The sequence below is a fragment of the Pseudophryne corroboree genome, chromosome 7, assembly GCF_028390025.1.
Source record: "Pseudophryne corroboree isolate aPseCor3 chromosome 7, aPseCor3.hap2, whole genome shotgun sequence".
Classification (NCBI taxonomy): domain Eukaryota; kingdom Metazoa; phylum Chordata; class Amphibia; order Anura; family Myobatrachidae; genus Pseudophryne; species Pseudophryne corroboree.
Window position 1 is genome coordinate 40,792,729 of NC_086450.1, and position 15,068 is coordinate 40,807,796.

The window sequence follows — 15,068 nt, forward strand, 5'->3', positions numbered from 1 at the left end:
TAGCCCTGGCCTCTGCCAGGAGAGTATCTGAATTGGCGGCTTTATCTTATAAAAGTCCTTATCTAATCTTCCATTCGGATAGGGCAGAACTGCGGACTCGTCCGCATTTTCTCCCTAAAGTGGTATCAGCATTTCATCTGAACCAACCTATTGTGGTGCCTGCGGCCACTAGCGACTTGGAGGACTCCAAGTTGTTGGACGTTGTCAGAGCCTTAAAAATATACATTGCAAGGACGGCTGGAGTCAGAAAATCTGACTCGCTGTTTATATTGTATGCACCCAACAAGTTGGGCGCACCTGCTTCTAAGCAGTCGATTGCTCGTTGGATTTGTAACACAATTCAACTTGCACATTCTGTGGCAGGCCTGCCACAGCCTAAAACTGTAAAAGCCCACTCCACAAGGAAGGTGGGCTCATCTTGGGCGGCTGCCCGAGGGGTCTCGGCATTACAACTCTGCCGAGCAGCTACGTGGTCGGGGGAGAACACGTTTGTAAAATTTTACAAATTTGATACCCTGGCAAAGGAGGACCTGGAGTTCTCTCATTCGGTGCTGCAGAGTCATCCGCACTCTCCCGCCCGTTTGGGAGCTTTGGTATAATCCCCATGGTCCTTTCAGGAACCCCAGCATCCACTTAGGACGATAGAGAAAATAAGAATTTACTTACCGATAATTCTATTTCTCGGAGTCCGTAGTGGATGCTGGGCGCCCATCCCAAGTGCGGATTATCTGCAATACTTGTACATAGTTATTGTTAACTAATTCGGGTTATTGTTAAGGAGCCATCTTTAAGAGGCCCTTTCTGTTGTCATACTGTTAACTGGGTTTAGATCACAAGTTGTACGGTGTGATTGGTGTGGCTGGTATGAGTCTTACCCGGGATTCAAAATGCCTCCCTTATTGTGTATGCTCGTCCGGGCACAGTACCTAACTGGAGTCTGGAGGAGGGTCATAGGGGGAGGAGCCAGTGCACACCACCTGACCTAGTAAAGCTTTACTTTTTTGTGCCCTGTCTCCTGCGGAGCCGCTATTCCCCATGGTCCTTTCAGGAACCCCAGCATCCACTACGGACTCCGAGAAATAGAATTATCGGTAAGTAAATTCTTATTATTAGTCACAATGAAACTACTCCTTTGTAATCGGACCCTTGTTGATTTTGGGACACTTATCTCGATGCTCTGGCTCTTGGGATTTATGCTAGTTAAGATGTAGCAAAGTTACATCATATTTACAAATATTTTTAATTTGCATCTATGTTTACTCAGCAGAATGGTGTATTCATTGGTTTATGGCTTCTTATGGTTCCAGAATTATCGTGATGTCATGGCGAGCCACTCAGAGAATTTTCGATGGAAGCATTGGAGCCTGGAAGATACTGCCTCCATTCTTTCCCAGCGCTTCCCTTCCAGTTACATCTGGGTGGTGAAACCTTCCCGCATGCATCTGCACAAGTTCAGCTGCTACGACAATTTTGTGGAGAGCAACATGTTTGGGGCACCGAAGCACAGCGCTGGTCTGGAAGCTTTCGGGCAGCTCAATTCCTTACTCATAAACGCTTTCACCATGGCCCAAAACGCGCTGATCTCGCAGAGTAATAAGTATGGCATCAGCGGAGACCCTGACGCCTCTGTGTATCCCACCAACAGCTGCCATTCAGAAGGACAAGATATCGCTCACTACACAAACAACACTGCAGTCTATCTCGGCTCGCCGTCTGTGAAGGGTTCCCTGTCACTTACTCTGATCGGATTCAGCAAAGGATGTGTCGTATTAAATCAGCTGCTTCATGAATTGCAAGAGGCCAGAAAGGATAAAGAGATCGGTTCTTTTGTAGGCAACATAGAATCGATGTATTGGCTGGACGGGGGGCACTCTGGGGGCAGTAACACATGGGTAACCTGCCCGGATATATTAACAATGTTTGCGCAGACGAGGATCGTAGTCCACACTCACGTCACACCTTACCAAGTCAGTGACTCCATGCGATCCTGGATTGGGGAGGAGCACGGGAAGTTTATAGAGCTTCTAAAAGGCTATAATGTGATGGTAGATAGCCATCTGCATTTTGCCTATGAAGCGCCTTCTCTGGAGAATCATTTCCGAGTACATGAAGTGTTTTGAGCTTCTCTAGTATGTGGACTACAAACACGGATGTGCTTCCAGAGATTGATCAGTATTGAAGTTTCAGTTACATTAACTGGTTTGCGTAATCCTTACCGGCACTTATCAACCTGTGCTCATGTCACACTGCTTACAGTCACTGGGCTCTATTCAATTCAGTGCGGATTGAATAGCAGCGGGAGGGAGCTCCCGGAGCTATTCAATTCAGCGCAATACTAAGTCGGAGGATGCCCTCACTCGTGGACTAAACAGGGTGTTTAGGCGTGAGAACGGGCATCCTCCGTCTAAAGTGCCTGCTGCTGCGGCACAAAACAGCATCACGGACCTAAGTTTTGTCGGATTTCTGCCCTCACCCCTGGAGGGATGCGAGAAGAAATCCTCTAGTCGGGGATGACAGGCGCTGAATTAAATAGCTCCGGGAGCTCCCTCCCTGTGCAATTCGATCTGCCCAGAATTGAATCGAACCCATTGTGTCTGATTTGTTAGTGACCTAATCCAGGGTTTATGGATTTGTTGGCAGATCCTATAAACCTACAACAATGGATTATGCCATCCTATATGCTTCTAGGTGAACATAATCCACCCTAGTATTATAGTCTTGTATCACCAACAGGCTGTATTATATATGGTTATGGGAACATGTACCAGGCATCCGTTGCTGGTCTTTCTCTTTTGTTCTTGTTTCACGTTTGTATTGTTCATTCTAGCACCCTGCACCTTTCTCAAAACGTGCAGTTCCTCTTTCCTTCCTGAGGTGTCGCTCTCTGCACTGGTGCTTCTTGCACATTCTGGTCTGGTCTCAGTGCTGAGATACTGATCAGAGTGTACTAGAAGCACCAGAGCAGAGACCGACATCCCAGACAGGAAAGAGGAACTGCATGGGATATGCAAGGTGCTAGAATGAACACTACGTTTGTGTTATATTTGTTCGTATAAACGGCAGCATGAGAAGGGTATACTAATAAACATTGTACTTTATTATCAGAACCTGTGGTGCTGCTGTTTCTTCAGTCTGCTGTAATATGGGGCAATGGACGGTCCAGACCACACATCCTGCTCATCTGTAACTACTCTCCAGGCGTCTTCTGCAGCATTACTATACTATAGTTGTCATTCTTTGATTTTCAGTTCTCCTTGGAATTTTCTGTAGTAAATTCCCTACAAATGCAAATTACTGATGAGGGGCTTCCACTTCTGTCCTCTCACATGAATCCTAGTAATGCCAATGTGTGAGACCTGGGCAAGGAAGCTACGTTCAGCGGGATCCTCAATAAAAGTGTCCTACTTAAGTCCATTGTGTGTTCTGTCAAACTTTGGTTTTATAGCTAAATAACAGTTTCACCTTTACCTTTTCTCTAGTGATTAGACAGGTCGCGGGGTAGTTACTCCTTGACCAAAGTGTTGGGGTTTGCCAGGGTATATTGGTAAAGTGTTAAGAAATCAGAGCAGGATCTGCGTTAGCAGTAAGATGTTGCAGGACCATGGTAACCTTAGCCAAGCCACATGAGTGTCACATCTAGCACACAGGGAGCAGGGTGGCATAGAACAGAGGTCTAACACGCGGGTACCACCTGAGAGTCACATCTAGCACACAGGGAGCAGGGTGGCATAGAACAGAGGTCTAACACACGGGTACCACCTGAGAGTCACATCTAGCACGCAGGGTGGCATAGGGCAGAGGTCTAACACACGGGTACCACCTGAGAGTCACATCTAGCACACAGGGAGCAGGGTGGCATAGGAGAGAGGTCTAACATGGGTTTCCGACCTCTTTTTTTGGCGACTACCTTATTGCGACTATGGCTAAGTACCACTTTGCTGAAAGTATGTGTTTATAAACTTCTAAACGTTTGTGACATTCATTTCTCATAGCACCCTCCACAGGCCTCTTTCTGTCCCTTCTCATAGGCCAGTGGTTTACAACCACTGTTCCGTGGCACACTAGTGTGCCCTGAGCAGTCTCCAGGTGTGCCGCCATAGAAGCACAGCCAGGCCCGTCAGTGTTTTGCCGCTACTGAGGCCCTGGAACGATCAATACTGGTGGGTTTAGTCAGGGCCGGCTCTGGGCCTACTAGCACCCTGAGCGAGAAAATATAAAAGCGCCCCCTCGGGGGGCGTGGCTTGGCTGGCAGGGAAGGTGGCTGTGTGTCACCTCAGCTCCCCAAGTGAACACACCACAAGAGCCTGAAAACCCCTTTTAATAAATCCCTACAAAGCTAGGAGACACCACAGCTGTACCCCCTGTCCCACCGCTACAGTTTGGGGAGACCCGCGGAGTCGGGGAGCGCTTATAAGCGCTTCTGCGGACTGCGGCCTTCTCCCCGGACAGAAGCCGGGGCCTGGATTTGAGGAAGAGCCCGGACCGCTATACCCGGAGGTGGATTTCGCAGCCTGGCGGCCCTGCACGCCTCACCTGAGACTCCGGAGCCGCGGTGAGATAGCGGAAGGACAGCCTCACATCACATGGTGAGTCCGCTGCACGCACGGAGCCCGAGCTGGCGCTGCTAGTGTGATCCCAGGCGGCCGCGTACCCCGTGACACCGCTGACACACATGCGGCCCGGCAGCACAGCACGATAAGTCCCGCTGCCCGGACTGCCTGACACCACCGCTGGCGGCTGTGTCCGCCTGCGCTCCCCCCGTCCTGCGGACACTGCAGCTCTCACTATACCCCCATATTGAGAGGCCCCATCCTCTGCTACAACAGGCTGCTGCACTAATAAAATCAACGCTACCTCCACTGAGGTCAGCTGTATTTCACTTAACACCCACTCCAGCCCTACCTGTCCAGAGGCATCACCTGTATCACAGGAGCTGGATTTTAAGGAGCCAAGGGAGGCCTTAACACCCCCCCTGCAGATTGCGGCCTAGCTCCGCTTCAGGATCCGGGGACTCAACTATCCAACCCACCTGAGAGGCTCTAAGACAGGCACTTGCATAGACCCTGATCCATTACTCACATTGCAAGCTCCCCCTGGTGGCTACCTTAAGATAATTCACAGAAGAAGTACATTCAAACATACTTAATCATTTGAATGTTTCTCCAAAATCCTGAGTGAATGGCACCACCAGACATGTATCACACTTGGCTGTCGATGCCACGAACACCGTAATGCCCTGCTGATGCCAACCCACAGGGAGCTGCTCCACTGAAGGCATTCTTATGTGAGCTATGTAAACAAATCTAACCTCGTTGACTTGAATTCAGAGAATCTAACCCCTCCGCTGCTGATTGAGGGATGACCAGGAACAAAAGACCCTCCAAAAAGGCCGAAACATCAACTCCGCGAGGAAACATGGCACAATCCGCTATGAGATCCTTTCTACAACCCACCCCACCAGCCTTGGCTGATAGCCCCCCTGCTGCAGACTCCCTCGCACCTCCACAGACCCCCCCACCCATCTCCTCTAGGCGAGGAAGCGCCACGCACTTGCTCCCCAGGAAACAGGGACCTACAAGATATCTTAGCCTACATGAAAAACTTACCCACTAAGCAAGATCTACAAGATACAGTGAGGCGTGAGCTGGCGGCCGTGAGACAAGATATCTCCCACATTTCCGACCGGGTGACGAGCCAAGAGGACCACCAGGACTCCTCCGACACATTTTTAAAATCACTGACTACCATCATTGATGCTCAGTCCTCAGAGATTCGCTCACTCCAAACTTGACTAACAGATTTGGATAACAGAGGGAGGAGAAACAACATCCGTATACAGGGCCTGCCGGAAGATGTCCCTCAGACGGGTTTGATAGACGCCCTCACAAAAATTTTTAACGAGATCCTAGGCAATGATCCCAACGACACCATCACTTTCGATAGAGCTCACAGAGCATTAAAACCAAGAGGTCTCTCTACAGATAGACCACGGGACGTGATTTGCAGATTACACTATTTTTCCCAAAAGGATGACATCATGCGCAAAGTCCGCCAACTCGACGGAGTTGACTTCAACGGTTCAATGATCCAGATATACCAAGATTTGTCCTGGCACACACTCCAACAGCGGAAGGCCCTAAAGCCCCTAACGGACGAACTCCGTAAACGCCAATTGAAATATCGATGGGGCTTCCCCTTCAATCTCCAAGTCTCCCAGTCGGGGAAAACCCACACCCTCAACTCATTCTCGGATTTCCCGGAATTCTGTACAGGACTGGGCATTCCGAAACCTGATCTACGTGACTGGGACTTTCCCACTCCAGAGCTGCCATCTTTTCAACCCTTGCGCACTGGGGCACCCTGGACAGAGGTGCGGAGAGCTGGGAAAAGGAGCTCCAACGGACCCCCCTCAGACAGGGACTTACGTGCTACCTGACAGAGAAGTGGCGATTGGACACAGTCTCCTGGACCACAGCGTGATACCATTTCGCATCACTGATGGCCTCTCATCCGACATCTCACTGTCGCTGGGGCCATGTCCCCTTCCCCTATTATGTTACGAGTCATCAATTGCAAATCCCTGTTTTTTGATCATGGGATCCCTTGCAGCTGATCACTCGAAGTCTTTTACATGTTAACGAGGTTTACAGTTTAAAGTTTACAAATAGCTAACACTATGCATGTTCATAGAATCAAGCTCTACTTTTGCTTACTATCGAGATGCCCTCGGCCGAGGCTCCCTTACTCGCTCCTAACCCGCCTATGGCTGTAAAGCCTCTTGGGTTCCCAATCCTTAGTTGGATTGGTAACCTTAATGCGGGTTTCTTTGATTGTCATTGTTGTTTTCTTTCCATGCTCTATTCCTATCTAACTCCTCCCTTTTCCCCTCTCCTTCCTCTTACTGACCACCCTGGGCGTGTGACCTCCCATCGCGACCTATATCCCCCATGACACCCCCTGGTCGAGTTAAAGTAACATCGATCAATGCGAAAGGTCTTAATGTACCGGAGAAAAGAGCTTCCCTCCTGAGGTCCCTTTGGGCTGACAGAGTGGATGTTGCGCTAGTACAGGAGTCACATTTCAAAATTTCCGCCAGGAACCCTTCCTTGACAAACTACCGATACCCCCAGGCCTTTTATAGCAACAACCCGGACGCTAAGTCCAAGGGCGTGGCGATAATATTTTCTAGGACCCTCCAACTGTCGGACATATCAGTCCACAAACTGATCCCGGGCCGCCTCATGATAGTCAGCTGTAAAATAAGTATGTCCGCATACACATTTGTTGTACTCTATGCCCCGAATAAGGATCAGATCCCATTTCTCCGCTCCGCCCTTACCCTGGTGGAACCCCTGCTATCGGGGGTTGTGGTCTTGGGGGGAGACCTGAACTGGATAATGGATCCATCATTGGACTCATCGTCCGGCTCTCCCCGGACATCCCAGCGTCAATACCGACAGGTAAAGCGACTATTCCATGACCTTCAGCTGGTAGATTCCTGGAGAGTTCTCCACCCCGCTGACCGAGATTACTCCTTTTATTCGACCCCACACAATGCCTACTCCCGTCTAGACTACCTATTTCTGAGCCATAGACATCTCCCTCTATTGATAGACTCCTCCATAGGCTCGATAACCTGGTCTGACCATGCCCCAGTACACATGACCCTCTCAACCCCCCAATCACCCCAGGGCCAATGGACCTGGCGCCTCAACGAGTCACTACTACAAGACCAATATTGTAAGGGCGAAATAGAAGAAGCCCTGGGGGACTTTTTCTCCTTTAACGATACTGACGACGTCTCCAAGGTCACTTTGTGGGAGGCACATAAATGCACCATAAGGGGTAAGCTTATACAACTGGGGACGTTTGTAAAGAAACAGAGGTCAGCACTAATCACTAAACTACTAGACCGACTTCACCACCTCGAATCCTTACACAAAGCGTCCCTCTCGGAAACTGACTACCTAGAACTCCTGGACACCCGTGCCCAACTGAAAAAAACCCTCACTGATAGTATTCAGTTTTCTGTCCGCAAATGTAACTCCAAATACTACCAGTGGGGCAACAAACCTGGTCGCCTCCTGGCCCAAGCTCTTAAAGCTCAACGTTCATCTTTGTACATTAACAGCGTAAAAGACGCCGGGGATGCCCTCCGATTCAAAACCCCTGAAATTGCTGCGTGCTTTAAACAATATTATTCCCTCCTATATAATCTTGAGAACCATGCAGACGACACAGCCACTCCCTATAACCTCTCACGGGCAAAAGCATATTTGGAAAAGGTGTCCTGTCCTGTCGCCTGCTGATAGGGAGGCACTAGAACAACCCTTTACACAGCTAGAGCTGGAAGACGTCCTGGCCTCGACACCCTCAGGTAAGAGCCCGGGACCGGACGGCTTTACGCTTATATATTTTAAACAATTCAAAGACCTCCTCTCCTCTTATCTCCCCCAGGCCTTTAATTCCATCTCCGCTGACACCCATTTTTCAGGGCAATCCCTGGAAGCCCACATTTCCGTTTTGCCTAAGCCCGGCAAGGACCCCTCGATGTGCTCCAGCTATAGGCCCATATCTCTTCTGAACGTCGATGTTAAGCTATTCGCAAAACTAATGGCAAATAGACTAAATGTATTCCTACCTTCCCTAATTCATAACGATCAAGTGGGTTTTGTCCCGAACCGCGAGGCTAAGGACAATACCACTAAGGTTCTGAGCCTAATCCATATAGCATCCCAGGGAGGCCCCCCTACCGTATTATTATCAACTGACGCCGAGAAGGCCTTCGACAGAGTCAGTTGGGGCTTTATGAGGTCTGTGCTGGGGCACATCGGACTGGGTCCTCTAGCACTTGGTAGAATTATGGGACTCTATAGATCACCCACAGCCCGAGTCCGAGTTAACGGATCCCTATCCGATCCATTTTGCATAGGTAACGAGACGCGCCAGGGTTGCCCACTATCCCCCTTACTCTTTGTCCTCTGTATCGAAGCCTTTGCGAGAGCTATTAGGGCCAACGATTGTATCACTGGTCTGAGGGTCGAAGATACAGATCACAAACTCTCCCTATTTGCCGACGACCTTTTGGCCACAATAACACATCCGACCACCTCCCTCCCCCACTTCATGCAAGAGCTATCCCACTTCGGACTACTCTCCAACTTTAAAATCAACATGTCCAAATCCTGCGCCCTTAACATTTCCACACCCCCCGACTCAGTGGCTAAACTTAAACGATCCTTCCCCTTCACCTGGAACACCTCCCACCTATCCTATTTAGGAATACAACTGCCGAGTGATTTGACTCACCTGTTCAACTTAAACTTCACACCCCTCCTCCGAACACTTAGAGCCGATTATAGCAGATGGTATCTCAAACCACTCTCATGGCTGGGGAGAATCAATGTGGTGAAAATGAATACTCTCCCTAAGCTACTCTATAAATTACAAGCCCTTCCTATACGGATCCCAGACTCCTGGTTCAAGTCCATACAACTCCTGGTACAACAATTCATATGGTCTCGGAGGCGACCCAGAATTAGTAGATCCACCATGACTCGTTCCTCCCGAAGCGGTGGTTTCCAATTACCAGATATCAGAGGTTATTATTGGGCAATTTTGCTAAACAGGGTTCTGGATTGGACAAGGAGTCGTGACACCAAACAGTGGGTGGCTCTGGAGGGGCTCTATATGCAGCAATTCCCAGAGATTTTTCCTTGGCTTCCCTCCCTGCCTAGACCTCCATCCCCCCACCCAACTATTACCGCAACCCTCTCTTTTTGGAAAAAAGCTCGCAGTTGGCCATCCCTCTCTTCCGCTTTCGGTCCATTGACTTCTTTTCTAGCTAACCCTGACTTTGCACCTGGCCTAACGCCCTCCCACTTCAGCGACTGGGCCCTCGCGGGTCTCTTTAGAGTAGGCCAACTGGCAACACCCACAGGAGTTAAGCAGTTCTCAGAGGTACGAATGAAATGGGAAATCCCGCACTGTGACTTCTGGAAGTACCTACAGCTTAGACATTATCTGCATTCCAAGCATAGATATCTTCAGGCCTCAAGGGAACTAACGCAGTTTGAGAGGTTGTGTGTCTCCAAGTGTTCCCCCCAGCATACTGTTTCCACACTCTACAAACTGATACAAAACACTGATGCTCAAACACCGACACCCTTCCAGGCGGCCTGGGAGAGAGACCTGGGGATTCCATTAACTGATAGGGATTGGCGGAGGATATTCCTCAAAACTCATAAAAGTTCAGTGTGCGTACAAGTCAGGGAAACCCAATATAAACTACTAATGAGATGGTACAGACACCCCTCTCTCCTTCACTTCATGTATCCTGGGGTGACGGACAGATGTTGGAGATGCCTTAGCGCCGTCGGCTCCCTAATACACATCTGGTGGAGCTGCCCCCTACTTAATCCCTACTGGGCCGATGTCATCTCCATTTCTCGTGATATACTCCATGCTCCTGTTCCTACTGACCCGGCCTTCTGGTTGCTTTCCCACTCCTCTATCTCGCTAGCCCAACATAGAGTGTCATTGCTCCGCCACTTGTCTAATGCGGCACGGGCAGTTATCCCCACTCTCTGGAGGTCCCCAACCCCACCCACAAGAAAACTATGGTTCACTAGAATTAACTACTACATGAACATGGAGAACATCCTCCTGGCCTCCAGAGACAAACTCTCAGAGTTCATGACCACGTGGCTACCATGGGTAGAATATACGTCCTCTAAAGATTATAAAGATTACATTTATACAACCAAGTGATTTAACATCGCAATTGATCGATTATAGAGACAGCATTATATGCATCTCTCAGCCTACAGGTCCCCCAGTACTGGTCACCCCCTGTTCTATCCCTCCCCTTTTCTTTACTCCATCCCTCACTCTCATTATAACTATCCTCTTATGTTTTCCTAGATACTATAGCTGCATTCACTATTTAGATAGAAAGCAAGCAGATATTGTATATGATGTTTTAGGATGATGTGTAGTAGAACCCTTTATCTACACAGATCTTTAGAGACTGGGGCAACCCATTACTTTGCTACCATAAGCTAAAATGTATTTAATCCTAATTCTACACACTGTTGCTTTTGTGTCTGAATGTGTTGTAACCCTTCCACTTTTTCTGAATAAAAACAGATTACACAAAAAAAAAGCGCCCCCTCCCCCAAACCCTATGCGCGCGCGCTCCAGGGAAAGTGGGTGTGGCCTCCTGTAAAAGTGGGCGTGGCCTCATATTATCACACTATAAATATATTTCTCTGACGTCCTAAGTGGATGCTGGGACTCCCTAAGGACCATGGGGAATAGCGGCTCCGCAGGAGACTGGGCACAACTAAAGAAAGCTTTAGGACTACCTGGTGTGCACTGGCTCCTCCCACTATGACCCTCCTCCAGACCTCAGTTAGAATCTTGTGCCCGGCTGAGCTGGATGCACACTAGGGGCTCTCCTGAGCTCCTAGAAAGAAAGTTTATTTTAGGTTTTTTATTTTACAGTGAGATCTGCTGGCAACAGACTCACTGCAGCGAGGGACTAAGGGGAGAAGAAGCGAACCTACCTAACTGGTGGTAGCTTGGGCTTCTTAGGCTACTGGACACCATTAGCTCCAGAGGGATCGACCACAGGACCCGACCTCGATGTTCGGTCCCGGAGCCGCGCCGCTGGCCCCCTTACAGAGCCAGAAGCAAGAAGTGTTCCGGAAAATCGGCGGCAGAAGACTTCTGTCTTCAACAAGGTAGCGCACAGCACTGCAGCTGTGCGCCATTGCTCCTCATGCACACCTCACACTCCGGTCACTGAAGGGTGCAGGGCGCTGGGGGGGGCCGCCCTGAGGGCAATATAAACACCTTGGCTGGCAAATCATCACAATATATAGTCCCAGGGCTATATATGTGATAAATTACCCCTGCAAGAATCCATGAAAAAAGCGGGAGAAAAGTCCGCCGAAAAAGGGGCGGGGCTATCTCCCTCAGCACACTGGCGCCATTGTTTCTTCACAGTGCAGCTGGAAGACAGCTCCCCAGGCTCTCCCCTGTAGTTTTCAGGCTCAAAGGGTTAAAAAGAGAGGGGGGGCACCAAATTTAGGCGCAATATGTGTATACAAGCAGCTATTGGGGGAAAAATCACTCAGTTATAGTGTTAATCCCTGCATTATATAGCGCTCTGGTGTGTGCTGGCATACTCTCTCTCTGTCTCCCCAAAGGAATAGGTGGAAGGTATTAACCGACAATGTCAACTCCTTACATAAAAGGCTGGATGACGTAACAGCTGTGGGACAGCCGGCTTCTCAGCCCGCGCCTGCCCAGGCGGCTCAAAAAACGCCCGTTACCTCAGATGGCAGACACAAATGTCGACACGGAGTCTGACTCCAGGGTCGACGAGGTTGAGACATATACACAATCCACTAGGAACATCCGTTGCATGATCTCGGCAATGAAAAATGTGTTACACATTTCTGACATTAACCCAAGTACCACATAAAAGGGGTTTTATGTTTGGGGAGAAAAAGCAGCCAGTGTTTTGTTGCCCCATCAGATGAGTGAATGAAGTGTGTAAAGAAGCGTGGGTTCCCCCGATAAGAAACTGGTAATTTCTAAAAAGTTACTGCTGGCGTACCCTTTCCCGCCAGAGGATAGGTCACGTTGGGAGATATTCCCTAGGGTGGATAAGGCGCTCACACGTTTGTCAAAAAAGGTGGCACTGCCGTCTTAGGATACGGCCACTTTGAAGGAGCCTGCTGATAAAAAGCAGGAGGCTATCCTGAAGTCTGTATATACACACTCAGGTACTATACTGAGACCTGCATTTGCCTCAGCATGAATAGTGCTGCTGTAGCGTGGTCTGATACCCTGTCAGATAATATTAATACCCTAGATAGGGATAATATTTTGCTAACATAGAGCATATTAAAGACATCGTCTTATATATGAGGGATGCACAGAGGGATATTTGCCGGCTGGCATCCAGAATTAATGCAATGTCCATTCTGCCAGGAGGGTATTAGAGACCCGGCAGTGGACAGGTGATGCTGACTTTAAAAGGCACATGGAGATTCTGCCTTATAAGGGTGAGGAATTGTTTGGGGATGGTCTCTGGGACCTCGTATCCACAGCAACAGCTGGGAAGAAAAAAATTTACCTCAGGTTTCCTCACAGCCTAAGAAAGGTACAGTCCTTTCGGCTTCAGAAAAGCAAGCGGGTCAAAGGCGCTTCCTTTCTGCACAGAGACAAGGGAAGAAGGAAAAAGCTGCACCAGACAGCCAGTTCCCAGGATCAAAAATCTTCCCCCGCTTCCTCTGAGTCCACCGCATGACGCTGGGGCTCCACAGGTGGAGACAGGTGCGGTGGGGGCGCGTCTCGGGAACTTCAGGGACCAGTGGGCTTGCCCACAGGTTGATCCCTAGGTTCTGCAAGTAGTATCACAGGGATACAAGCTGGAGTTCGAGGCGACTCCCCCTCGCCGTTACCTCACATCAGCCTTGCCTGCTGCCCTCGGAGAAAGGGAGGTAGTACTGGCGGCAATTCACAAGCTGTACTTCCAGCAGGTGAAATCAAGGTACCCCTCCTTCAACAAGGCCGGGGTTATTATTCCAAAATGTTTGTGGCACCGAAACCAGACGGTTCGGTGAGACCCATTCTAAAATTGAAATCCTTGAACACTTATATACGAAGGTTCAAGTTCAAAATGGAATCGCTCAGGGCGATTATTGCAAGCCTGGAGAATTTCATGGTTTCACTGGACATCAAGGATGCTTACCTGCATGTCCCTATTTACCCTCCTCACCAGGATTGTCATTACCAATTCCAGACGTTGCCGTTGGTCTGTCCCCGGCACCGAGGGTATTTACCAAGGTAATGGCCGAAATAATTATCCCGTACTGGGACGATCTCCTTATAAAGGCGAGGTCCAGGGAGCAGTTGTTCGTCGGAGTAGCACTATCTCGGGAAGTGCTACAACAGCACGGCTGGATTCTGAATATTCCAAAGTCGCAGCTGGTTCCTACGACGCGTCTACTGTTCCTGGGTATGGTTCTGGACACAGAACAAGAAAAAAAAAAGGGTTTCTCCCGGAGGAGAAGTCCAAGGAGTTGTCGTCTCTAGACAGAGACCTCCTAATACAAATACAGGTGTCGGTGCATCAATGCACGCGAGCCCTGGGAAAGATGGTAGCTTCTTACGAAGAAATTCCATTCGCCAGGTCCCATGCAAGGATCTTCCAGTGGTATCTGTTGGACAAGTGGTCCGGGTCGCATCTTCAGATGCATCGGCGGATAACCCTGTCATCAAGGGCCAGGGTGTCGCTGTTGTGGTGGCTGCAGAGTGCTCGTCTTCTAGAGGGCCGCAGATTCGGCATACAGGACTGGGTCCTGGTGACCACGGATGCCAGCCTTCGAGGCTGGGGGGCAGTCACACAGGGAAGAAACTTCCAAGGACTATGGACAAGTCAGGAGACTTCCCTACACAAAAATATTCTGGAGCTAAGGGCCATTTACAATGCCCTAAGTCAGGCTAGACCCCTGCTTCAACACCGGCCGGTGCTGATCCAGTCAGACAACATCACGGCGGTCGCTCATGTAAACCGACAGGGCGGCACAAGAAGCAGGATGGCGATGGCAGAAGCCACAAGGATTCTCCGATGGGCGGAAAATCATGTGTTAGCACTGTCAGCATGCGTCCCGCCTCAACAAAAAGCTAAAAAGATATTGCGCCAGGTCAAGGGACCCTCAGGCGATAACTGTGGACACTCTGGTAACACCGTGGGTGTACCAGTCAGTGTATGTGTTCCCTTCTCTGCCTCTCATACCCAGGGTAATGAGAATAATAAGAAGGAGAGGAGTAAGACTATACTCATTGTTCCGGATTGGCCAAGAAGAGCTTGGTACCCAGAACTCCAAGAAATGATCTCAGAGGACCTATGGCCTCTGCCGCTCAGACAGTACCTGCTGCAGCAGGGGGCCTGTCTGTTCCAAGACGTACCGCTGCTGCGTTTGACGGCATGGCGGTTGAACGCCGGATCCTGAAGGAAAAGGGCATTCCGGAGGAAGTTATTCCTACGCTAA

The 15,068-nt window shown here is 49.5% G+C and overlaps 1 protein-coding gene across 2 annotated transcripts in view; it reads left to right on the forward strand.

Annotated features, from left to right (window-relative positions):
• C7H2orf69 (chromosome 7 C2orf69 homolog) overlaps positions 1-15,068 on the forward strand; it is a 116,048-nt gene that overhangs the window by 17,502 nt on the left and 83,478 nt on the right. The window contains exon 2 of one of the 2 annotated variants that reach the window (XM_063933059.1): positions 1,308-3,099. The exons of the other annotated variant lie outside the window; for it this stretch is intronic. Coding sequence (XP_063789129.1) covers positions 1,308-2,120 — 813 coding nt within the window. The 3' untranslated portion in view covers positions 2,121-3,099. Of the gene's footprint in view, positions 1-1,307; positions 3,100-15,068 lie in introns of those variants that run through there. 2 annotated transcript variants of the gene reach the window in all.